Here is a 26,814-nt window from a genome sequence, read left to right on the forward strand (position 1 = left end):
TAAAATTAGTGAGACATGGTGTGTTATCCACCTGTGGATATTTGAGTAAGTTGCTTTACCTCTCTGAGCACTAGTTTCCTCATCTCGAAGTGGAATCAATAATTGTTCTTATCTCCCTAGGGTTGTATGGTGGTTATTCAAAATATTTGACTTTGACCACCACAGCTTTCCAGTTCAGCCCCCTAGGACTGTGTCTTGGTCAGATTTTGCATTGTAACAAACCACTTTAAAATTCAGTGACTTAAGTCAGATATCACCTATGTGTCCAAGTCAGCTAGGGATTGGCTGATCTAGGCTGGGCTCAGCTGGGGCAGCTTGGCGATGTGACTCTGTGTCACACGTCTCTCAGCCTTCTGGGATGCATGGTGATGGCTAGGCCATAGTGATGGCAGAAGTGTAAGAATGCAAGAAAAGGAAACCTCTTTTTCCTTTCTCTGGAAATTGAGATTGCAAGAGTAGAATCCCAATTGCACAAGGGTTTTGAAGCCTTTGTTTGTGCCATGCCCACTGATATTTCATTGGCCAAAGCAAGTCACATGGCTAAGCCCAAAGTCCAAGAGTGAGGAATTGAACTCCACCCCTGGAAGTGGAGTGTGCGCGCGCGTGTGTGTGACTGTATCTGAACATTAATTTACCATAGACTCCGCCCCCCCATTAAGTTCCTCAGCACTACTAGAACATTCAATCAGTTCTCAATGATCATCACCCTCTTCATGTCCTCACTTCCCTTCTTACTCTGTTTAAATTTTATGTAGTTCTAAATCATAATTATTCCAGAACCCAGCTTTGGTAAGGGACACCTCTCAGTGACTCAGTTCCTGCACTGGAAATGACCGTGACTGGAACAAAACACAGCCCTGTTGGCTGGACTTTTTAAAATTTGACCCCAAACCTCAGGTGGGCCTTCAGCACTGCCTGGAAATCTGTCTTTCCCTCCTCACTAAACTCTCCCACTTGGTTCTTCCTTTCCCTCTGCCTCTCAGCTCCTTGTTTCACCAAGGATAGAATAACTTCCTTAGTTTTTCCTCCACCGGAATCTTCCAAACTGCCAGCATCGACATCCACATGCTCCCCTTTCCTTTCTATTGACAGAGGTGAGCTCTGCTCCTACTGAAGGCCAGACCCCTCATGTGCACTGACCGCATGCCCTCCCTCCTACTCTGGGTTCTCCCTGTGCTCTCGTCCATCACCCCTGTGAGTATGAAAACCTGCTGCTCTAAGTCAAATCGTCTCTTGCCCTCGGAGGGCTCTCCTGTTATTGCCCCCTTCAGTTGACAGTTCTCCTTTATGGAAAAACGTCTTAAAAGAATTGCCTTTCCTTGCTATCCCCTCTGTCTTCTGTCCTCCCTTGAACCTACTCCAATCAGGCTGCCCTTGCCAGGGTCACCAGTGGCTTCCATGCTGCTAAAATCCAGTGGTCCCATTCAGCGATGCCACTTCTGGGTATATGCCCCAAAGAAGTGAAAGCACTGACTTGAAGAGCTGTGTGTACACCCTGTGCTCATAGCAGCATTATTCACAATGTCCAAAAGATGGGTAGAACCCAAGTTTCCATTGATGGATGAATGAATAAACATAAGTTTGGTATATCCAGACAATGGAATATGCGCCAGGCTTAAAAAGGAAGGAAATTCCAACACATGCTGCAGCATGGATGACCTCTGAAGGCATGATGCAAGAGAAATAAGCCAGCTACAGGACAAATATGGTATCATTCCACTTATATGAGGTCCCTAGAGGAGTCAGACCCTCTAGACCTAGAGTGGAATGGTGGTTCCCAGGGCTGGGGAAGGGGGACGTTAGTGTTTAATGGTCATAGAGTTTCAGTTTGGGAACAGGAAAAAGTTCTGGAGATGGATGCTGGTGATGGTTGCACAATGCTGTGAATATATTTAATGCCACTGACTTGGGGACGTACCATGATTAACTTATTAAATTTTGTGTTTACGTATTTTACCACAATGAAAAACAAAATCCCATGGTCCATCCTCCTTCCTTCTCCCACGTGGTCTCTTAGCAGTGTTTGACACAGTGGATCATTGGAACTTTTTAAAAAAAGATAATAGGGGCGCCTGGGTGGCTCAGTCGGTTAAGCGGCCGACTTCGGCTCAGGTCATGATCTCGCGGTCTGTGAGTTCGAGCCCGGTGTCGTCTCTGTGCTGACAGCTCAGAGCCTGGAGCCTGTTTCAGATTCTGCGTCTCCCTCTCTCTGACCCTCCCCCGTTCATGCTCTGTCTCTCTCTGTCTCAAAAATAAAGGTTAAAAAAAATTTTTTTTAAAAAAGATAACAGCTTTTTGAGACATAATTTACATACCGTAAGATTCAGGCAATTAAAGTATACAATTCAGTGGCTTGTAGTATATATACAGAGTTGTATAGTCATCATAATTGATTTTAGGACATTTTTGTGCTCCCCCCCCCCCCCCCCCGCAAAACCCAATCACTCACCCTGCCCCCAACTGAACCTTGCCCCAACCCTTGGCCATCACCAGTCTACCTGCTGTGTAGAGACGGGCCTGTTCCACACGTTTCATTTAAATGGAGGCCTACGACACACGGTCTTTGTGACTGGCTTCTTTCCCTCAGCATCGTGTTTTCAAGGTTCTTACATGTTGCAGCGTGTACCGTGCTTCATTTCCTTTTATTGCCAAATAATATGCCACTGTACGGATGTGCTGTGTTTTATTTACCTGTTCGTCAGTTGACAGACATGTGGGCGCCTCCACTTGTCGGCTACTCTGAATGATGCTGCTGTGATCGTTTGTGTGCCTGCTTTTGTGCGGACACGTCCTCTTCAGTTCTCACATCCTCACCTTAAAGGGCATTTTCCCTTCAGCTCTGGCACACTGCTGCCTGAAGATCAACTCCCGGTATTTTAAAATCGATGATTTGTTCTCCTGAGAGGAGTACTTGGTTGGGGCTTTTAAGCTCTGGGAGGGAGCTCCTTGTTCTCGTGAAATCCAGTGTCAGAATTTTGATGTAAAAACACATTCATCTTGTATTTCCCTGGTACATGAGCATCGCTCCAATTTATCTATGAAGGAAATGAGCTTTAAGACCTTAGCACGTGCGTTTCTGAGAGAAAGGCGGTCAGGCTCTGTGGCCACTTCTTGGCCTCTTAGTTCATGGCACCACAAAGCAGATGGCCAAATTCCACTTTCAATGAGCTGCTGAGACAGATTGAAGGCTTGAAAGTCCTCATCAGAGCTTTTAACAACGTGAAAGGTTAGGAGAGGTGAACTCAAAAAGTTCTGTATACTTTTAGATTTTGGACAATTTTCAACAGTCACGAATATACTGAAAGCTTTCTATCTAAAGCTCTACTGTGATCTTTTTTTTTTTTTTTTTTTTAATAAAGCAACCACTTTTCCCTCATTTGACTCTTTGAATTTTGCATTGTCATTTTTAGGGTTTTTTGTTTGTTTGGTTTTGGTTTTGTTTTTTTGCTCTAGTATCGTTTGCTGGCAGTGTGGTATTTTAAGCAGCTTTTCACATTTTCCGTTCTTTAGTGACTTGTGTCACGGAGCTCTATGTTCAAGTAAAGCTCACATTTAAATTTTTTTTTTTTACATTTTTTTTTTTTTTTTTTGAGAGATAGAGTGAGACAAAGCGTGAGCAAGGGAGGGGCAGAGAGAGAAGGAGACAGAATCTGAAGCAGGCTCCAGGCTCTGAGCAAGCAGTCAGCACAGAACCAGATGCGGGGCTCGAACCCATGAACCGTGAGATCATGACCTGAGCCGAAGTCAGACGCTCAACCGACTGAGCCACCCAGGCACCCCGTAAAGTTCACATTTTAAAGAGTATAGTGGGTTGAATTAAGTCCTCTAGAAGGATAGCCCGTGTCCCAACCTCCGGAAGCTGCGAAGGTGACCTTATTTGAAAGGAGTTTTTGCAGATGTCATTAAGTTAAGGGTCTCAAGATATGATCATCCTGGATTATCCAGATGGTTCCTGAATCCAGAGATGAGTATTCTTCTAAGAGACCAAAGGGGAGAAGGAGGGGCAGGCCACTTGCAGGTGGAGGCAGAGGTTGGAATCTTAGAGCCCTAAGCCAGGGAGGCCTGGAGCCACCAGAAGCAGAATGAGGAAAGGAAGCATTCTTTCCTAGAGTCTAGGGAGGGGGCATGGCTCAGCCAACACCTTGATTTCAGACTTCCAGCCTCCAGAACTGGGAGACAATACATCCCTCCTGTTGTAAGCCACCAAATGTGGTCATTTGTCACGGGCAGCTCTAGGAAACTAATGCGAAGAGGATGCTGGTTTAATGATTTTGTAAAGGGAAAACTTCTTGAGTGGCAGAGGGATACATTCTTTTGTTCTGTGAATTGCTCGAAGCCCCCCCTCCAGGGCTGGGCAGCATCTCTTAGGTAGCGTGTTACTCCTCCCCCTCCACTCCCCCACCCCGCTCTGACCCCCACCTCAGTCCCCGCCATCTCCCCCCGCCTCAACTTCTTGGTTCTTCTTCTGCCAAACTCTCTGCTGGAAAGTTCCCAGTCCTCTCCCGTCAGCAAATTTACAATTTTCTGGACAATCTCTTCTTTCAGTGGGACTGTGGGCTTTGATCCATCCACGGCCATGGCACTTACCTCTTCAGATGGCCAAGACGGAGGTCCCAAGTTCAAAACGTACAAGCATTCTGGGTGCATGGAAACAAACGCCACAATAGGGCGAGAACATAGCTGAATGTCCGGAAGGAGGTATGAAGTGGTGACCAGATGCTCTGCCCAAAGGGGGCAGTTTCTACTTAGCCCCAGGAAATTATTGCCACAAAGCATGGAGAAAACTAGTGTGGCCGGATCTGAGTTTTTAAAAGAAGCTGGAAATCTGGATTTTTCAGTCAATCCCCTGATTTTTAGATAAGGTAACTAATTCAGAGTGAGAGACAAAACCAAACCTCAAAACGAGCAAAAAAAAAAAAGTGTGTGTGTGTGTGTGTGTGTGCATGCCCACACGTGGATACCAAACAGAAACATATCTGTAGGTCCCACTCACCTCTGTATTCCATTTTGTTAGGGGAACCTCTGCCTTAGGATGTAGAGGTGGTGGGTAGGATTACTGCATATATTTCTTGCATCTTCTGGGGCTCTTTACACGTCCAAAACGCTAAGAAACGGAAGTGTCGTCAAAGGTTTCCCAGGTCGCTAATGCTTTGCCGAGTCTGCCTTGTGGAATTTAACGACACAGAGACACTTTAACACGTTAAATATTTTATTCACATTGTTTACAAACTATATCCACCTGGAAAACACGTGAATCCAAAAATAGATTATTTTACAGTAATTCACATTTTTTAAAACACGTTGCTTTTGAAGTTAAACTCTATGCACGGAGGTCCTCAGCCTGTATCCTGTTTCAGTGCCTTGTCACATGGAAATCCCTGCTCGGGTGGAGTAGCAGTCCTCGGGGCAGGCCACCTCATTGTAGGTCACTAATGGCTCCCCCCCGCCCCCCTCCTCGCCCCGTGAGTAATGAGAAGATGTCAGTGCAGACTCAAACCTGTGAACATTTACTGGTATAAATTCACTCTCGCTACTTTTGTCAAGGAAATGTGTTTTAGAGCTTGAGTACATGCCAGGAAGACAAAGCAAAAGAGGCTTATAAATTTAATCGGCCATTACAGAGTGGTCAGGGCACTGCCGGGTCTATAAAGGTTTAACGCCTTGGCCACTGACGGAATCAACGAGTTACAATTTTGTGGCACTGACGGCTGGAATCAGAAACAGCGGTGATTTGGAAATCGGTACAAGTATCTGTTGATTAACTTGGCTGCCCCCCGCCAGGAGGAGAAGAGGGGGAATAAACTCAGCAGGAGTAAATAACGTGCCTAATTTTAAGTGTGTTGCTCTAGAAAGATGGCCATGGGAGTTTTGCTGAGCGGCGCAAGAGATGCTCTGGTTCAGAAACTTACTATTAACCCATGCTAAATCCAGTCACGTCCCAGCTTGATGGATTAGCTCCTTTATTAATTAAGAAACTTTTCTATGGCGTTTGACGTGAACGACTTAAAATCTACAGTATGTTTGTCTCACCCACGTCTCACCCCCTCCCACTATACTAACTGCTTTTCCTTTGTGAGCTGCCACGGTTAAAAATGTGAAAACTTCTGAGCCTTTCGGACGGGAGCACCGGACGAGTCTCCGGTGGCAGAACTGGATCCTTTCCTCTGAGCAGCACCAATAGCGTGGGCTATTGTGTGTCTGCAACTCTTGATTCGGGAAGTCATGTTTCATCAAGGTACTGTGAAAGATCACCCCCTCCTCCCCCTTGGGTAAGAAAAAAAAAGGGAATTTCTTAAGAGCTGCTGCCGCTGTCCCCACGCAGATGACAACAACTCTGAATCCAAACGTAAGCTGACAGGTGGAGAAATTTTATCAGCACATTTGCAGGTTGACAACAACAAAAAGACTTTGCAATGTCTCTGGTGATCCGATTGTTTTAGAAGACAGAGATCCGTAAAACCGAGCACATCATAGCTTGTCTTCCTGCCACCCGTGTGCATTTTTGCCAAATTTGTACACTAGCCTTCGGTCGACTCGTTCCAGAATTCCCGTTTTGTAGTAGTACCTGAGAAAGGCAAGCAGAAGAGGAATGTGGGGAGGTCCACACCCCCGGAGAACAACAGAATACAAACCCTGTCCTTCGTTCCTCTTAGGTGAGCCGGCTGGTCTTTGGTTACCCTGGTATTTTCACACCCTGCTATCAGCTTACACTTAAACCTTTCCCAGACATCTTGAAGACTGAGCCTCCCCACTCTCAGTTCAAAGCGCGTTTTGTGTGTGTATGTGTGGGATGGCCTGCACTCGGCATGATCCCCGGGGCCACTGCCAAGAATGCGAAGGACGGCGTGTCCATTTACAAACCATAATCCCACCTGTAACTGAGAACCACAGTGTTGTCTCAGGACCTTTCGATTATCAAGGAAAGAGCTGCAAACACAGACTAATCCTCTGTGGCTCGCCATTTTGTAGAACTCTGCCCGAAGGCTCATGGCATTTGACGCTCTTAACTTACCTCAGGGCTCTGCTCAACTTTTCATACGTCATTCTGTCATTTTTCTTCCTTTGTCCCCACATCTTTGCCAGGGCTTCTGATTTTACCACCCGAAAGATACCTTGCTCCCTATCTTCCCATTCCAGAATGCCACAGTTTTCTTCAGGAGATAGAAGCAGGTCTCGCACAAATTCCCAGAGATGAGAACTTTGGAGGCCTTTTGAGAAGGGGGAAAAAAAAAAGTTACTTAAAAATCTTTTAAGGGGCACGTAGGTGGCTCCGTTGGTTGAGTGTCCGACCCCTGATCTCAGCTCAGGTCATGATCCCAGGGTTGTGGGATTGAGCCCCACGTCGGACTCTGGGCTGACAGCGCGGGGCCTGCTTGGAGCCTCTCTTTCCCTCTCCATCTCTCTGGCCCTCCGCCCCGCTCATTCTTTTCCTCTCTGTCTCTCAAAATAAATAAATAAACTTAATTTTTTTTTTTTAAATTCTAAGAGAAGTATACAACTTCTCATTAATTTATGAGAATAGCTGCTTCTTTTATGGGGTTATTTTCCATCGTTACAACCCAGTGCTCCACTTGGAACCTGACTGAGCTGTGAAATGTCTGTCTTCTATGAAAGCAATCAGAAAACACACTTACGGGGACGCCAAATTTATACTGACTAGAAACACCGTGGCTCACACACTGTCCTTGCTTCGTGGAGCTATGGACTAATTCTTAGGAATTAATTAAATGACAGTCAAATGGGCCGACAGGCATTATGGTTGTACTCAAATCCCATAACCCTACCTCTCTGGGCAGACCAATCCTACAATTATGTTTTTCATGAAAAGCTGGTATTTCTCTTGTTTTCTTAACCACTTAACCACACTTTTCCATTGTGGTTAAGACTGTCTGGAGAGTCCAACCACCTGGGTTTGGGTCCTGAATTCACCTCTTCTAGCTCTGTAATCGTGATCTCTCTAGTTATCTGTGAAATGGGATAAGAGTACCTACCTCCGAGCAGACGTTGGAGGATTACGATTTAATACAGAGTTAGTTCTGCACTGGGTAGATTTTAGGGCCGGTAAAGGCTAACAGAACTGCCAACACCTGGTGTTTTCTCTACTCTTGTCCATGAGTACTTCAGAGAGAAAACTCCCCAGTAGACCAGGAGAAATAGACCCTTATTCAGAAATTCAACACGGTTAGAAAATTTCTTTCCTTCCTCATTTTAATTCTTGTAACACGATGTCTAAGTGAAAAGCAATGTGATTTTGATGCCATAAAAGTCAACTTTCCTGGTACCTTCTTCGGGAAACAACTGGTCCCATTCAAACATTCAGTTTGAAAGGGTATTAGAGTGCTTGTCTCATGAGTGGTTTTAGGAAATTAGAAATGAGAAATGGCATCTCTACACTTACTCGTTCGACTATGACTGTGACAGTCTTGACTTTTGGTGCCACTGGTTTTCAAGCAGTTGGAATCGGCATCTGAAATAGAATCATTTGTAGCAGGAGAAGTCACTCAGAGCTTAAATCACACCAAAATGAGCAACTCTTAACTGGCTGCCTTTGTGGCAGCCAAGGCGCTTTGAGGGTAAATAGTAGGTGCGAGGTGTTTGCCTGCAGGAAGCGTTTGTACGCTGACCCGCTGGGTGCCAGGTTCTGGGCTCTGTGCTGGGAACAGGAGAGAACGAGACAGACCTGGTCCCTGTGCAGGTGGAATTTAAGGACCCACAGGCAAGGCAACACATGAGTCAAACAAACAATCCACCTATTTAAGGTGTTGGGAAGGAAGCAAGACATCAGATAGAGAACAAATTGGCGGTGGGGGGGGGAAGTGCCCACGTTAGGTGGGGTGGCCAGGGAGGGCCTCCTGTGCAGGAGGGATCTGGGCAGATGTGAGGAGGTGCGAGAGGGTCCCGGAGGGAGGGAGCAGCATGTGCAGAGACAAGCATGCAGAGAGAACCAGTGAGGCAGGCATCTGTGCCCAGGGGAGGGGCAGACAAGGATGCTGGGGAAGCCGGCTTCTGGCAGAGCCCACAGGGCCTTCCTTACAGGCCATAGTAAGGACTCAGGGTTTTATTCAAAGAGTAAAGTGAAGACTTTGGAGTTTGACAAGATCCACATTTAAAATTTTTTTTTTATAATTTTTTTTAACGTTTATTTATTTTTGAGACAGAGAGAGACAGAGCATGAACAGGGGAGGGGCAGAGAGAGAGGGAGACACAGAATCGGAAGCAGGCTCCAGGCTCTGAGCCATCAGCCCAGAGCCCGACGCGGGGCTCAAACTCACGGACTGCGAGATCGTGACCTGAGCTGAAGTCGGACGCTTAACCGACTGAGCCAGCCAGGCGCCCCAAGATCCACATTTTAAGAAAATTTTTCTGGCTCGGGTGTGCGGAACAGACTGGAAGGGACACTAGCAGGAGCAGAGAGAGACCAGAGCTGATGAATAGCATCAAGCAAGGCAGGAACTCAATACAGAGCTCAATTAGAACTCACGCTGTAAGTAACCGCTTGAGACCCTCGCACAGCATCGTTTCAAAGTAGTATATGGTTTACGGATAAACGAAACAGGTGGTACCAGATCTCACCCCACCCCCACCCCCACCCCCCCCCACCCCCGCCGCTCCCCTTGGTCACTTTGCTCCAGCCACACTGGCTTCCTGGCTCTTTCTGAAACTCACCTGCACATTCTACCCCAGGGTCTTTGCACTTGCCCTCCCTCTGCCCTGAGTGCTCTTCCCTCGGATATCCGTGGTTCGGGCCCTCCTCTCCATCTTTGCTCAAAGTCACCATCTCAGTGGAATCACACACACTCACCCCTACTCAGCATCCTGTATCCACAATCCCTTATTTTACTTTTTTTTTTTTTTTTTGCCTTAATATTTATCACCGTAGAACCTGGTAGAACATCTTTTATTTAGTTCACGCTTTATTCCCATCAGAAGTCAGGGATTTGTGTCTCCAGATGTATTGTCCCCCCGACACCCAGCCCAGGGCCTGGAGTATGGTAGATACTCAGTAGGTAGTACTGAGCAACCACTACACCACATGCCATTCTGTACTAAGCATGTGTACTGTGAGTCTAGTAGGTATGCTAGACTATGCTATAATCACTGGATGAAAGGGTAAGTATGTTGTCAAGGAAAGGAATGGTGTCCTGTGTCCCACACTGCTGACCAGGTCAGTCTGTCTCAGTGCTACTGGGTCATGTCTCTCCCTGGCTTACCATCCTGCAGTAGCCTCCTCTTGTCTCCAGGATGAAGCCCGCCACGTTAGTCAGGCCTTTCACAAACTGACCTCCACCCAGCTCTCTAGCCTTCTGTCTTGCTGCTTCCCAACTTCTTCCCTGCTCTTGAGTTAGACAGTCCCAATGCAAATCGGCTTTCTCCTGCCTCAGGGCCTTTGCATAGCCCCCTGCTCCCCACTTCCACCAAACCCACTCTCGCTCTCCAGACCTCTTCAGGAAGTCTTCTCTGAACTTACCCCTGGGTCAGGTCCCCTCTCTGTCTCCTAGCGACTGTGCGTGCCTTAGTATCACAGCACTAGTTCTACTCCACTGCAGTGGTTGATCTTGTCTCTTTTCTGCTCTACTGTGGAACGCTTGCTAAATGCCAAGTGCTTGTTAAGTGCTTCACGCAAACTATCTGATTTAATTCCTGCAACCACCTTGTGTGGTGCTGTTGCTATGTCCACTTTATGGAGGAAGAAATGGAAGCCCAGAGAGCTGAAAGATTTCATCCCCAGCGGTGGAGGCAGGACTTGAACCCAGGGCAGTTCCGTTCCAGAGCTGACGTCTGGAGCTATTACTCTAGCCTGTCTCTTTCATTGTAGGTGTTTGACAGACATTTCCCGACTAACTATGAGCTAAGCTTGTTGAGCGTGTGCTGTGGCCGGGTACTCACCTCACCCACCCTCGTGGTGACCCTCTGTTCCTATCCCCACGTGACACGGAAATAAACGGCGGCACAGGGGGCTCGGGGAGCACACTGCAGGTCATTGGCTCGTTGGTTCGCGAGTAGTGAGCCACCGCACGCCCACGCCACGCGGTGCTGGAGGCACGGCCCAAAAGAGGTCCAAGTCTCTCCTCTGAGACTTCCGAGTGGGTAGCAACATCTCACCAACAAGCCAATATGGACCATTTTGGCCGGTGATAAATGCTGGGAATATTGAAACCGGGCGGGGGCAGGGAAAGCGGCGCCCCGGATGGTAGGGGGGCGGGGCACGGGGCAGGTCACGTGCCTGGCCAGCGCCGGAGCAGGCCGACCTCAGAGCCCTAAGCTCCGGCAGCCCCAGTGCATGTCCACTGGAGCAAACAATGAGGCGCACGCATGCCTTCAGCCTTCAGGGTCCCTGGGCCTGTTCACCCTTTCAGATGCTACAGCCTGGAATTGCACTGATGTGGAAAAACAGGCCCACGCACACGGGCAGGTATGTGCAAACCACAAGTGAATGCCCGGGCGAGGTCAGTGGAGAACGGGGACAGCTGCCAGGTGGAGAGACGTGAAAGCAGGTGAGCAGGACAGACAGCTGGTCGACTGCGACAAGAAAGACCGATGCCCTTCTGTCCCCTCAGACTATGCTGCATGCACAGCATCCCCCACGGGGCAGACCTGTTGTTGGGTTAATTTAATCTTTTAAGAAGAGAGAAAGCAACTGGAGTGGTGAAAATAGACGAAGGTGAATTACTAACCGGTGAAGAGACAATAAGGTTTCGCTGAAATGCCAAAACGGCAAGAAGAGGGAGGGGAAAAGTCGGCCTTTTAATTTTTATGATTTCTTCCATGTGTTGCAGATGAGGGGTATTCGGCTGGCTGGGGTGAACACAGGATAGGTCAGTGTGAAACGGGGTTATGTGGACTGTGGGAGCCTCTCCTTGTGGGTCTTGCCACACATAACTCTGTTTTATCTGCCCCCAGTCCTCACTGGTGGCTTTGAAGCCACTCACGGGTCCCCTAGACTGGAGGCCTGGCTTGGCAGGGTGGCATTGGGGGGCCCCGGGGGCAGAGGCGCTGTGGCCATCAATGAGATGGCCAGGCAGAGGCAGGTTTCCAAGTCAAAGCCTCCACTGATGCCAGCCGGAGGCCACAGCACCCCCACGAACCCGCAGTATTTCTTTACCAGTGGTATTCTGGGGGACACTTCTCCCTGTCTCAGAACTATCTTTATCTTTTTTTTTTTTTTTTTTTTTTTCCAACGTTTTTAATTTATTTTTGGGACAGAGAGAGACAGAGCATGAACGGGGGAGGGGCAGAGAGAGAGGGAGACACAGAATCGGAAACAGGCTCCAGGCTCCGAGCCGTCAGCCCAGAGCCTGACGCGGGGCTCGAACTCACGGACTGCGAGATCGTGACCTGGCTGAAGTCGGACGCTCAACCGACTGCGCCACCCAGGCGCCCCAGAACTATCTTTATCTTGAATGTGTCCCCGCAGCTAGGCTGTGCCAGTGTGGGGTGACTGGGGCGTGGCCTCGGTTCTCTGCTGTCTCTGGGATTTGGAAAGGTTCGGTTGCCTTGAGGCTGGAGACTGTTAAAATGTGGCCAAAGGATATATTCTCAGTCATTGACTGAAGTCCAGAAGCCAATATGGGGCAGGAGAGGCAGAGTTTCCAAAAGCAGCTCATCACATCCCCACGACGTGAGCGGTGCCATAGAGCCCAGTCTCCGTGTCAGGAGGAGAGGCTCTGAGCCTAGAACCCAGGCCTTCAGGCTTTGTTTTCTGGCATTTCTGCAGTGGGGGGTGGGAGGGGCTGGGGCGTGTCACTTGGGCCAGTCCAACAGTTTCAGAGCTTGTTGGGCCTGGGTCCCTTCAGCAGGTACTAAGTTGAAAATCATCTCGTTCTCTGGATCACTGCAGAGCTGGGCCCAGACCCAGAAGATTCTTGAGCCTTGGGTCTCAGCTGAGGGGGCAACAGAATGAAGAGAAGGGTCTAGGCGCTTGTGCACATGTGCATGTTTGCGTGTGTGTGTGTGTGTGTGTGTGTGTGTTTGGTGAATGGCATAGTGTATACAAGAACAGACTTTGAGAAAATGAATTGGAATCCCATCTTATTTGCAAGTTATTGCTCTTCTGATTTCCTCAGGTGTGAATGGGAGTGACAAAACCACCTGTTGGAGTTTTAATGAAGATTAAATGGGCTAAAGTATGTGCAGTACTCTTCCTGGCACCGCTCTGGGCACGTGTTTTACAAATGCCAATGAGTGATGTTAATCTTCACCGAAGACTCATGGGAACGTTACCTGAAGCCTCCAGGATGCCAGTTGTCTTGGTTGGCCAAGGCCTTGGCCTCTGGCTGGCATAGCTCATTTCTGGGGTGGATGGTCATGAAACATCACCTGGGCGGTGAGCATCATGATCATATGTCCTGGACTTTCTAGAACAGGCCCCTTATATGATCTGTTCCTACTAAACTGTACATTAGGGTTTCTGTTTGGGGAAATCTGTGAGAGAGCCAGGGGCCCAGTGGGAAGGCTGTGGTTTCCTGGCTGTAGCCGTGGAGGCTGCAACTCGGCAAAGCTGTGGTGCTCATTTTCGGTTGTACTCACCAGACCACATGACCCTGAGTTCAGTCTAGAACTTGTTCCTCCCTGATTGCAGCAGGCTGGGCAGGGCATGCACTGGGAGTGCTTGTCTCCATGGGTGCATGTGCCAGAGAAGCCAGCTTAGAGTCCTTGTCTTATCACCACCTCTGCCTCCAGAAACTTCTCTCTGTCCCTCCTGTCACCTGGTCTGGGCCACCATCACCATCACTCTCCTCCTGGACAGTAGCCTCCTGGCTGTCCTCCTTCCTGACCTAGACACCGCAGTCTGGGAGATCTTCTTAAAATGCAGACGGGATCTTATCGTTTCCTGCTTTAGTGGCTTTCCAGACTGCTCAGAATGAAATCCAGACTCAAGAGCTGTACATGACCTGCCTCTGCCCTGCTCTTGGCCTCAGCTCCCACTCCTCCCTCTGCTGATGTGGCCAATGATCTACCAAGGTGCTGTCCAAGAGAACTTATCATGGTGACAGGAAGCTGAGCAGTCCTATGTGGTAGCCACTGGCTACCTGTGGCTATGGAGCACTTGGAATATGGCCAGTGTGACTCAGCAGCTGAATTTTAACTTTACTTAATTTTATTTAAATTTAATAGCCACCTGTGGCTAGTGGTTACCATATTGAGCCTCCTAGTGTGAGAGTTTCTAGCCTTTTTTTGATTCTTCCTCAAGGGCTCCAAAATTGATCCTGCTCCAGGGCCTTTGCACTTGCCACTCATTCCCTGGACCCTTTTCTTCCTTCTTTTCCTGGCTAACTTTCATCCTTTAGGTTTAATTTAAAATATCTCTTCTTCCAGGAAGTCTTCCCTGGTCCCTAATTTAAATACAATCTTTCCTCCATCACACACACAGCACCCTGTCTTTTTCCTTTGTGATATCGTCATACTTAGTCATCACATATTTATTATGGGGATTATTTGTTTAATGTCTCTCTCCCTGTCTTGCTTTATGAAGGCAAGACCAAAGTTATCCTCATCAGTGCATACATGGCACATAGTAAGTGCCTGGGCCTGGCTCATAGTAGGTGTTCAATAAATATTTGTTGAATGAATGAATGAAAAGGGAAATAAAAGGGGTGCCTGGGGGATTAAATTAAAAAACCTTAAAAATTAAAAAAAAAAAAGGGAAAGAAAGAAATGGGTAGGAGAGTAGGGGTTAAGGGCTTCAGATTTAGACACACTTGGGCTGCTCACCTTCCTAACCTTTAACCTCTAAGCTTTAGTTCCTATGTGGTACTAGGTCTTGTCTTACAGAGTTATTGAGAAGATTACCTAAAACAGTATCTATAAAGATTCTAGCACAGGGCCCAGCTCTTTGTAAGCACTCAGTAAATGCTAACTGCCATTATTATTATAATAGCAATGACTCTAATTGGGGCTAGTTGTATACTCATGTAACAACTTCTTCTAAAGAACTTATGACACGCTATCTCTTCCTAGCTGTGAGGAAGGCAGGTTGGCAAAAAGACACCCATTTATAGGTAGAGACACTGACCCCTGAGAAAGGGTCAGGCAGGTCAGACTCATTGCTGCTTAGGAATACAGCAGGTGCCTGCCCCTGGGCCTCAGTGGGCTCATTTCTTCCAGGGGCTTCTCCTGGCCTGGGCTGGGTGGAGACAGCTGGGTTTGCACCCTGCAGACTGCTGCGGAAGGATTCTAGTGGAGCTGGGAGAGGGACGAGGCTATGCTCTGAGGCCTGAATGCAGGGACGCCTCACGGAAAGCAGAGCTGCTCTTGTGAGGTCCACTGGGGTCCATGGGGCACCTCGGGCCTCTGTAAGCCTACAGAATGTGGTTCATGGATGCAGCTATTCCTGCACTAAAACTCTGAATGAAAAAACCCTTCATGGGGCACGTGGGTGGCTCAGTCGGTTAAGTGCCTGACTTCGGCTCAGGTTATGATCTCACAGTTCATGGGTTCAAGTCCTGCATCAGGCTCTGTGCTGACAGCTCAGAGCCTGGAGCCTGCTTCAGATTCTGTGTCTCCCTCTCTCTCTGCCCCTCCACTGCTTGAATTCTGTCTCTCTCTCTCTCCTCACAAATAAATAAACATTAAAAAATTAATTAAAAAAAAACCCCTTCATTAACCAGATAACCTGAATCCTCAGTTGATTGCTTGGGACTTTCAGAACAGAAACAATAAGTCATAAGAACCCATCTGTCTGTGTCTGCCCCTCAGAGGCCTCAGCAGTACCCATATGCTCTGTCCTGTCTCTGTAGATGAAGGAGCGAAGTCTATGGAGGGAAGGGGCCTGCCCAGGACCCAGCACCCACATCTCCTCTTAGTTCCCAAGCCAGGGCCGTTGTGTGGGACTTGGCAACTAAAAGTAATAACCATCATCGTCTTTAAAAAAATGAAAGCTCCAGGGGCACCTGGGGGGCTCAGTCAGTTAAGCGTCCAACTTCGGCTCAGGTTATGATCTCGCAGTTCATGGGTTCAAGTCCTGCATCAGGCTCTGTGCTGACAGCTCAGAGCCTGGAGCCTGCTTCAGATTCTGTGTCTCCCTCTCTCTCTGCCCCATTCCCACTCACGCTGTGTCTCTCTCTGTCTTAAAAATAAATAAAACATTAAAAAATTAAAAAGAAAGCTCCAAAGTTCCCTTTCCTAAACCTCCGTCTGCAAAAGTGAAACTGTGAGGGTTAGTTTTCAGAATCAATAGGGCTCTTGTAGGTCCTCCATCCCCTTGTAATTGAAAACTGCTTAGTGAGCTCAGATCTTGAGAGACATTTGCAGCTACAAGGCCCCCATGGCTAGTCATTATGATGATTATTGCTCACAGATACCAGTGTTTGGAGCGTCCACGTCGCTGGCATCTGCCAGCCACTTCATGTGCACTGTTTCTCCAACTCACCACGACCTGGCGAGGGCCACTCCATTTTACAGATAGGGACACTGAGGCTGGGGAGGGCAAGGAATCCATAAATCCAAGCCCCGTGCTCTGCCCACCACATTTCTCCCTGCTGTCTTCTCCTGGTCTGTGACCGTTTCTAGGTCATCAGCTTTTCAACGTGGTCACAAAAGGACCATCAAGCCCCCGTGCCCAACAGCAGCCTCAGCACAGCCTTGGACAGCTTGAACTTGGTTACTTACAGTCTTTGATGGCAGCCTTGGTCTCTTCTGTGTCATTAAAGAAGGAGTAACCTAGGAAAGAAAAAGAAGTCCACAAACCGCACCGTGATCCTGGGTTCCTTGGCCAGGAGAGGGGGTGCGGGGAGAAGGGGGGACAGCTGTCCTCTCTGTGGGGTAGTTTTATTTCAGAAAGAATTTTGGAGACCACCTGGCGCTAATTGGGCCACCCTGAAGCCATCCTTGGGAGATGACAGTCTCCTGGTTTTTAAAGGCCTCCTGGAGAGGGCCCCAGGGCCATGCATTCCAGCAGCCTCTAGGATTTCCAAGCGGGCCTGGACTCTGAGCTGGACCTTGTCACTGACCCCAGTGGGACCTTGCCAGTCACTCAGTCTCCAGGCTCGTGTTCCTCACTGGCCACAGGTGACAAAACTACCACTGAGTCCCCCTTCCGCTCTCAGGGTCTGTGGTCTATGATGTAGCCTCTAATCCTCTGGGGATTTAAATGCCTGCTACGTGCGGGTCACAGGGGAAAATGGACGCAGGAGGCCCAAAGAAGTGCAAGGCCCGCTGAGAGGCTTTAACAAGGATTTGGGGGGCCATGTTGGGGCCTTGGTTTCCTCCTCTGAAGCATGGGGTGAGTTGGGGGTGAATCTGGAGTTTCCAATCAAGTTACCATGTAGCAGTACAGGAAAAAGGACACCTCTGTCCTAGCTTGGTGGCCAGTGAGCACTAACTTCCACTGACTCAGGAGGCCGGGACAGGGCACATTTGGGACTGTTTATTCCTAGCGCCATTTTTTTTTTTTTTTTTTTTTTTTTTTGGGACAGAGAGAGACAGAGCATGAACGGGGGAGGGGCAGAGAGAGAGGGAGACACAGAATCAGAAACAGGCTCCAGGCTCCGAGCCATCAGCCCAGACCCCGGCGCGGGGCTCGAACTCACGGACCGCGAGATCGTGACCTGGCTGAAGTCGGACGCTTAACCGACTGCGCCACCCAGGCGCCCCTCCTAGCGCCATTTTCTGATGGGTTCTGCTCGGCCGGGACACCACGGTCCACTCTGCCCACAGGGCCACCAGAGCACAGGATAGAGGATTAACCGATGAGGGACCCGCTCCACCTCCACTGTGGCCCCCGCACTCCTTGCTGACCTCATCTTCCAGCAACCAGCGTCCCCGGGTTTCCAGGCCCTTAAATCTTACTGAGATACCTCCGAACCGGACAGCACGCTGGGTCCTACGCTGCCCCGTAGCTCCTCCCGCTGTCAAAACGTACTTGTTTTGTGTCCTATTCTTTTTTTTTTTTTTTTTCAAAAAAAAATTTTTTTAGTGTTTATTTTTGAGAGAGAGACAGAGCGCGAGCAGGGGAGGCACAGAAAGAGAGAAGGAGACACAGAATTTGAAGCAAGCTCCAGGCTCAGAGCTGTCAGCACAGAGCCCAACAGGAGGCTTGAACTCACGAACCAGGAGATCATGACCTGAGCTGAAGTTGGACGTTTAACCGACTGAACCACCCAGGTGGCCCTTCTGTGTCCTATTCTGCCAGAGTCCTAATCTGTGCAATAATAGAAGGCCTAAACTAGATAATAACCAGATCACCATATAATTAATTTATTATCCAAATGCAGGCACTTTTGAGAATGAAAGACAGTGCTAGTAACAACTACTCTGGGATAATAGGTGAAAACGATGTGTCCCAGGCAAATTGGGCCACCGTGAAGTCTGGTCACAATACGTATACTTCAGTTCACAATACACAGCACACATTCCTGCTTGAAGAACGTTGCTGGCCTGAAATTCCCCCGTTAGAGTTGGCTTTGTGACTCCAGGGATTCCTCAGAATAAGAAGGAGCCAAATATGGTCTGTTTGAAAAACAATTGTTTTGGGCTTGTTTTGCACCGACCCTGGGGCACTGGCACCAGGAATAGGGATTTGGGGTTGTAACATGTGTCAGGGAAGGGAGGTACCCATGCGAAGAGACCCCAGCACAGTGGCTGCTGGGGGCCTGGGGACAAACTTGATGGACACGATGTTTGGCTAAGGCCGGCAAAGCCAAGCTGCATCCTCTTCCTGGATGGGACACCTCCCTCTCTGTGGCCCAGGGGTTCTCATGCAAACAGGTTCCCTCAGAAGGTGCTGGAGCCTGGAGCTCTACTCGGAGCTGCTGTGATTTACTCAGACTTTCCCCTTTTCAGGGAGGGCCCACTCTACGCCCAGACCACTGCTCCTGGCAGGGCACTGTCACTTGCTAAAGAAGCCAGGACTAGACAACAACGGACAGCAGGTCTCTTTGTCCCTTCCCTGCCCCCGATGGGTCGTGGCTCCCAGGACAGAAGCTGAGCAGTGCCCCAGGGCCAACATCTATAGCTTGCCCACCCTCAGGCACTCATGATTGGGGAGAGCAAGGGGAAAGCAAAGAATTCTTAGAGTTGGAAGGTCTTCTGTGGTTTTCTGCCCAGACAGGAATCACTGCCCCAGCACCCCCATCGATCAGGGAGCTATTAGACTGCTTGATTATCTCCAGTGATGGGGAGCTTCCTACCTTGAGTATATTCTGAAGCAGTCTTCCCCCAAAAAAGGTGCTAACCTTTAGAAATGTCTTTTCTTAAAATTGAGCTGAAATATGTTTCCTTTATTTTTAAAAATTTCTTCCCCTTGGTTATATTCATAATGACAAAAAAAAAACCAAAAACACAACAGCTGCCATTTATTGCATTTACCCTTTTTTCTGCTGCTCCAGGCAATGTTTCACTGAAACCTGTCACCTGTGAAGGTGTATTATTATCCCAGGGTACAGACGAGGCAGTGGAAATCCAGAGAGTTGGCAAGCCCTTTGCCAGAGGACCTATGGCTCCAAAGTGTTGGAGTCAGGATTGGAACACAGGTCTTTCTGAACTCAAAGCCTTTGCTTTCTATTGATTTTCCATGAATTAACCCTGTTTGCTGTATGACATCGGAGAAGTCACTTAATAGCTTGGGACCATAGTTCCTTTATGTGTGACATGGGGATGCAGAATTATACGTTCTCAAAAAGAAACCTATCCAGTTTTAAAACACCTGTTCAACATTCCGCTCTCGCAGGGCCTGTTGAAATGTTAAAGAATGCCACTGACGCCACCTTCTGGCTGTTTCTCCTTGACCGTTAGGAAAGTGATCACGAAATGTCAATGAATCGGACTCCTCTGGAAATGGGAAGAGAAAGGGTCTAGTTAACTTTCTCCTCCTTCTGCTTAATGAAAAGTCAAGCAGAAACCTCTTCTTCCATGGTTTATGGTTGCAAATCTTAATTAACACAATACATTGTTTTGTTGTATCTGGTTCCTGAATGTCTTTTTAGTTTTTCTTCTCGTATAAAAAAAAGCACTCAACTTGCTTCCCCTTAACTTGCTCCCTCTGACCTACGATCTCTAATCCTAGCAAACTAGAACTTCCAGGTATTGAGAGGTTTTGGTGACGGGGATGTTAGTGAACAGAGAGTTCCAGCGAATGAGATTTTGCCGTGTGAGTCACATTGTGGGGTCATTCGGTCCCAGTCCCGGGCCCCTCCCCTGGAGGCCCGGCCCTCTGGACACTGACCTTGCGAGCGGATGTTCTGGAGGATGAAGTAGAGGTACTCCCCACAGAGGCCGGCCGCCTCGGTGAACTCCTCCTGAGTCATGCTGCACAGCTGCGGGCCGCTGATGTTGAAGTGGCAGAAGGAAATGCAGTTGGCATCCAGCTTGTACTGGTCACAGCAGAACTGGAGCCATTCCCAGACGTGGCGCTTGGTCCAGTACTCGGGGTGGACGGACGTCCAGTAAGAGTCGCAGGCTACGCCAGAAGAGAGGGAAGTGAGGGACAGCCGCCCCCAGGGAAGCCTCTAGAGGGCCCCCGAAGGAGGCTTCGGTTGTGTTAACACCCCCACCCCTCTGCTGTGAGTTAAAAGAGCCTCTGGCTTTGGGGTGCTCTGGGGCCCAGGTTACCTACTCCACTGCAAAAACCAGAAGAGACTGGATCTTACAGGTGGACGTCGGGGCAGGAGAGAGGATGACGGGTGAGAAACCCAGTCATGGCTTGAGAGTGCCTGGACCTAGTCCCGATGCTTAGAAAGAGGAGAAGTAGCGGAGAAGGGGAGAACAAGGCCCTTCAGTGGTTCGGTTTCAGACAACAGGTTATCAAGAGCACCCTCTTTGGGGCCTGACGAGCCCGGGTTCCAACCCTAGTTTGGCTGCTTGTGACTTGGGCGGGGTCCATAGACATTCAAGCCTCAGTTTCCTCATCTGTAAAATAGGTATAATATGCCCAACTCACAGGGCTGTGATGCAATTTGGAGTTAATGTATATAGGCTGTGTAGCGCCTAGAAAACGATCAACAGCTCAATAGTTATTAAATGCTGACTGTGTGCCAGACACAATCTGAAGCTGATTTGATTCCCTCTGCTCTTACAACAGTTGCCAACACTAGCTGTTGGTTCGTGCGCTGTTTCTGGTCATCTAGGGCCGAGGGTTCGAGCTGGTGAGACATTGCCCGCAGTCCGACAGAGCTTGGATCACCTTAGCGGTCTCCTCTGGGGAAGAGAGACGTGGGGGAGTTGATTGTATTGTTGCTTCTGTGGTTTTGATGATGCTTTTCTATCCTGAGGCCAGAGCCCCGTCACTCCGTCAGAGGAGCCCCGTACAAACCCAGAGAGAAGTGGGCACCATCTTGTCTGGGAGGCTGGGAAGGGGCCATGCTTGGCTTGGAACAGAGACTGGGTGCTCAACAGCTCTGTCCCAATGCCAGGAGAAAAGGGTGGCAGACGAGTGTGGAAAAAGTGAGGAGAAAGGCAGAACGTAGAGGATGGCACAGTGACTGGCTCAGGCTGTGTCGACGACAGAAAGTGTCACTCAGAGTTAGACTCCACAGCAAATGTCAGTGAGGCTATTCTGACTCCCTGGCAAATGCTGCATTTGCTGCCACAGTGAATCTATGGAGCTTCGAATCCAAGGCAAGAGAGATGTTCGCTGCCTGTCAGGAGTCTTGCTCCTTCAGGAGCTCCTCAAGCACCCCTGGTGTGTCAGCTTCTCAAGTGCCTCAAATCCTCCCAAATAGGAAAGATCAGGCTACTTCACAGAGGGGGAAACTGAGGCTCCCCCTAAAACTCAGAGCCCTTCCAGAAATCTCTTTCCCTACCGTGGAGTGGATTGAGGGGTGGTCAACTTAAACAATAGATTTGTTTTCATTTAAGTTTGTAATCAGAATTTTATATGCATGTGGATAAAGGGTCGGTAGTCTGGCAAGATGGTCGAGATCAATGTTGCCTCTACCTGGTGGGTGAGGAGAGCGAGGAGGCCGCCTCACTTCTTGCTTGCTGGTCGCTGGCTGCGGCCCGCCCACTAGCCCGTGAGGGGCACCTTGGGGCCAATAGGGTCTACTGGGAAAATAGGGCGGCCATTCCCCTGTCTGGTCTGTGCTTTCATCTACTGATTTCTGGCTTGAGTAAACCTCGGGGGCCTTTGACATTCCTGGTATTCTGATGAGGGATGTTTATGAGCCTTGAAATTCTTCCACCCTTGGTCCCTAGCTGAGTCCCCAACGGAGATGGCTATCGGTGTGCAACAGTTGGAGGATACAGTTTATTTCTTTCCGTGGAAAGGTTTCGCCAAGTCTCCATTCCCTCCTCTTTCCACTTCCACCCCCTTGTTATTTTCTTTGGCACGTGAAGAGGGCCATGTTGTTTCTGGACGCTAAAGGGCCTGGAGGATTCGGAGAAATGCTTGGGTGGGGGTGGGCACTGACACGAGGAGGTGTTGCTGGCAGGCTCTGTTCCCCTCAGCTCGCTCCTTTGAAGCTCACCCACAGAGCAGGCTTTGTGTGCGGCTCCCCCTGGAGAAAAGCCAGAGCCAGAGCCAAGCATGGCGGGCTCTCTTCAGGGAAGGCCTTCCCACAGCCCCCGGAGCTAAGAGGAAAATGGCTGTTCTCACTACACAGAGGGCAAAGAGAGTCAGCATCATGGGGCGCTTTCTGGTTGCCGTGTGTTTCCATGGTCCTGTCCTCACTAGAGGGGTGCAGCGATGAGGCTGACAGAGGTGAGGAAGGCCTGCTTCCTCTGGCCCCTCCTCACCCTCTCCCCTGTGGCTCCCTCAGGATTGCTTCTGGGCCAGAACAAGGTCTCCATCTACTGTCTCCTAACTAATTCTTGCTCATCCTCAAGACCACAGCTCACTCCCCCATCTCAGGGAGCCTTCCCACGTCCGCACAGCCCCCTCAGGTGTCCTTCTCAGAAGCATTCATGCCTAACCGCCGCCCCCCCCCCCCCAAACATTGAACTCCACATGGCTGGCCAGCTCTGCTTTGCTCACCCTGAGCCAGGAGTGCACACGGCCTGGCCTACCCCGCTGTGGGTGCTCAGTGAGTGGAACTGACTGGCTGAATGACCAAGGATTATTGTCCCCACTTTATAGTTGAGAAAAAGGAGATTCTGGGAGGCTATGTGACTCTACTAAGGCCATGTGGGTAGTCAGTAAAGGAGTTAGGTCCACATCAACTCTTCCATCTTGCATCATATCATACCTCACTGTCCTCGGTTGAGGAGGACCCAGTCGGACACATCTCAAAGACTGACTAAAAAAGATTTGGACGAAGGCATACTGAAGGCATAAACGCACATGATAATTATACACACACACACACACACACACACACGTGTGTGTGTGTGTGTGTGTGTGTGTATGGTATGCTATACATAAAAAGTTTATGTCTAACGTGTAATATGTAAAATATAAGATAATGTGAAATTTACATATATATGTATAATATCATACATGTATAAAATTTAGTTTAAAAAGGTTTAAAAAATCAGAAAGAGGATGAGAGACTGATGATGACCAGATTTACAGTCTTTAGAATGGCATGAAGAAGACTCTTTTGCCACCTGAAAGACATGAACTCAGGGCAAATAAAAGAAAGGATGGGGCCCCTGGATGGCTCAGTGGGTTAAGCATCTGACTTCGCCCCAGGTCATGATCTCGAGGTTCTCGAGGTTCACGAGTTCCAGCCCCGCGTTGGGCTCTGTGCTGACAGCTCAGGGCCTGGAGCCTGCTTCGGATTCTGTGTCTCCCTCTCTCTCTGTCCCTCCCCCAACCGTGCTCTCTCTCTCCAAAATAAATAAACATTAAATGGTGTGAACTGAAAACAAAAAACAAAAAAACCGTAATGTCAGTTGAATGTCTGACTTCGGCTTAGGTCATGATCTCACAGTTCTTAGGCTTGAGCCTTGCATTGGGGTCTGTGCTGATGGCTCAGAGCCTGGAGCCTGCTTCGGATTCTGTGTCTCCCTCTCTCTCTGCCATTCCTCTGCTCATGCTTTGTCTCTCTGTCTCTCTCTTTCTCAAAAATAAATAAACATTAAAAAATTTAAAAATAAATTAAAAGTAAATTTTAAGAAAGGAAAGGGTAATGCACCCACAGAATATATTATCTTTAATAGGTTGTGTTGTCTGGAAATACAAAGCGTTTTTCTCAATGCATCTAGCATTTATAAAATAATCAAAACTCTTTGGGGAAGCTGAGCATAAGCCCTTCTGCCTATGTGTGCAAATGACATCTCCTGCCTGGAAGACTTAATCTAAATATCCACAGGCCACTATTAAGCATCAGACTCAGCCAGCAACTTTGAAGTTGGAAGTGGGTCAGGACATTTGTTCAAGGGCCAGCTACACTGGGAGGAAGAACTGAGCAGCTAAGGGAGTTTTCAGCAATTCTGGTGGTGGTTAGGGGGTAGTTCTCACAAGTGATGCTATAACCTGCGGTATATTTAAACTCAGAGGGAAGACTTAAGCTTGTAGAGCTGGGCTGGCACACTCACATGCCCACATGGTCAACCGCGAATGTCCATGGAAGGCACTTAGAAGAGAGGCAGGCGTTTATGTAGTAAGTGCTCATTAAATACCATCCATTTATACTTGTTAGTACTGGGGCTACCCATAGCTCTACTTTGATTGTATTTCCTCAAATACTTCTAATAGGTTCTCTGTGTGTGTCTGTGTGTGTGTGTGTAGGTCGGCAGCTTTGTTCCTTTCCAGAGACTTGGGTTTATTTTCTTTATGAAAATAAAGGAAGTTATACTATAAAGCAAGCTAATTTGTCCTTGAATTGCCAGCAGGAGTTAGGCAACCAATGCTGTCCAAAATGTGGGGACACTGTGTGGTTTTGTAAAATGCTTGATGTTCAGGATGCACATGAGACCCATGCTTCCCCACTGGGGTGGAGGGGCAGGGGCTAAATCCCCACAGAGAGTGCCAAGGGTAAGGGGGCCCACATGATTAATGTCTGGGCATCTCCAATGGTAATGCCAGAGAGTGGGTCCATTAATCCACTACTTCCCTGCTTTGTTACAGACACCTGCTATCTTCTCAATCTTACGCCAAGTGCTCTTAAAAAAAAATCTAGGCGAGTCCCTTTGCCATCTCTTCCACATGAATTGCTGCCCCCAAGCCCTTCCTACATAGAAATTCTGGAGCCAACACTATTCATTATTTTGGAGCCTCACTTAAAGCAAAAATCTAGGTGGGGGGAGATTTTGACTTTTCTTTGCTATGCAACACAATGTGAAATCTGCAGACTGTAAAAATAGTTTGAACTTCGAGCTTTGAGTTATGTTCCCAGACCCTTTGTAGGAGAACTTGGTCTTTCTCCTCTGCTGATCGGGGAACTTCGATGAGAAGGTTTGTGAAGTTAAATGAACCTGCCAGCTCCTGGATTCAATCAGACCCTTGTTCCCATCCTCCATTCTAACTGTCCCATCAACTAACCTGATGTGGAAGGGACCTGAAGAAAAAGACCTGGAAGGGATTTGTGTGGATTAGCTGAGTTTGAGCTGCGGCATGGACCTTTCTGATTTGCAGTCCTGATTCTTCAGCATATTAGCTGTGCAGTCCTGACTTCCTAACCTCTCTGGACCCCAGCTTCCTTCTGTAAAACAAGAATAATAATAGTGCCTACCTCTTAGAAGGTTTGCTGTGAAAAGGAAAAGAAATGCCTGTAAAGAACTTAGCCCAGTTATCTGGACGGCAGTAAGCCTTCAATGGGAGCCACCTGTAATTTGTTACTATTTTGGGACTGTGTTTGTTCTCAGGGAAATGAGGTCTTCCTTACCAGAGCTTCAGTCTAGGTGAGGAGAAGCAGAACAAAGCAAGCCCAGGGCTCGGCGTGGGGAGGCAGACAGTCTGGGTCAGAGGAGGCCCGAGTTAGACAGCCTGGACCATAATTAGCATGATTTATTAGCATAGGGAGTTGGGAAAGTTTTTTGCCTGGGGCTGCACTGAAGAGAGCCGGTGAGTGGACTGGGTAGCACAGGGGCACCATCAATTGTGGCTTTGTCACCGAAAGGAAGGACTTTATGAGGGGGGAAGCCTGAAATGATAAATTGTTTCCAGGTTTCCTCCCAGAGATGGTCTGACTCCATCCAAGAGCCCTTCTTAGCATTCCTTCCAAGGCTGTGGAATGATTTAGACCATGAGATGGTGGAATGGGAGGGAAGCCCGGAGCAGCATAAGAAACTGGATGGGAAAAACACTGGAAGGGCTGGTGGCTATCAACAAAGGGCTGTGGCCTGGGGCATGTGGGGCTAGGAAGGGACAGGGAGCAGCCAGCCCTGAGTGGTCCTGAGGCCACAGCTGCCCAGGAGGCTCAGGTGTGTGCCAGATAGGGTAGCGGTGGTGAGTGCTGAGGTCTGTCTCTAGGGGGTGCTCGTGGGGTTGTGATCACTGCCACGGGCTCATCTCCCACTTTTCAGTGGATTTTGCTTATTTATCTGATTTTGACTTAGAAATTCTTAGACTCTATTTTGCGTGCGCTCTCAGACTTCTATACCCAGCACATGAATCTTGCTTAGAAATGCCACATGGGACCCACATGCCTCTCTCCCTGATCTTCCGGGTATTAATACCCAAAAGGTTTTCCACCTTTTCAGATAAAGTTCTTTCTTTAAATAAAATTTCCCAGGGGCGCCTGGGTGGCTAAGTCAGCTCAGCATCCAACTTTGCTCAGGTCATGATCTCATGGCTCACGAGTTTGAGCCCCGAGTCGGGCCCTCTGCGGTCAGCACAGAGCCTGCCTCAGTTTCTGTCTCCATCTTTCCCCGCCCCTCCCCAGCTCCTCCTCTCTCTGTGTCAAAAATAAGTAAAAACATCAAAAAAATGTAAATAAAATTTCTCCCGGTGTAACGATAGTTGACGCACGAGTGTTAGGATGTACCAGTTAGCATACC

At 48.6% G+C, this 26,814-nt stretch overlaps 1 protein-coding gene across 3 annotated transcripts in view; it reads right to left on the minus strand.

The window, feature by feature from the left end:
- Positions 1–6,347: 6,347 nt before the first annotated feature.
- The window catches only part of ELF5 (E74 like ETS transcription factor 5), a 43,750-nt gene continuing 23,283 nt past the window's right edge, over positions 6,348–26,814 (minus strand). For all 3 annotated transcript variants that reach the window (XM_058688606.1, XM_058688607.1, XM_058688608.1), the window contains exons 3-7: positions 20,162–20,395; positions 16,609–16,659; positions 8,399–8,467; positions 7,013–7,208; positions 6,348–6,565 (exon numbers count right to left, since the gene is read on the minus strand). In XM_058688606.1, coding sequence (XP_058544589.1) covers positions 6,469–6,565; positions 7,013–7,208; positions 8,399–8,467; positions 16,609–16,659; positions 20,162–20,395 — 647 coding nt within the window. In that variant the 3' untranslated portion in view covers positions 6,348–6,468. The remainder of the gene's footprint in view (positions 6,566–7,012; positions 7,209–8,398; positions 8,468–16,608; positions 16,660–20,161; positions 20,396–26,814) is intronic.

The sequence above is a fragment of the Neofelis nebulosa genome, chromosome 10 (assembly GCF_028018385.1).
Source record: "Neofelis nebulosa isolate mNeoNeb1 chromosome 10, mNeoNeb1.pri, whole genome shotgun sequence".
Taxonomy (NCBI): domain Eukaryota; kingdom Metazoa; phylum Chordata; class Mammalia; order Carnivora; family Felidae; genus Neofelis; species Neofelis nebulosa.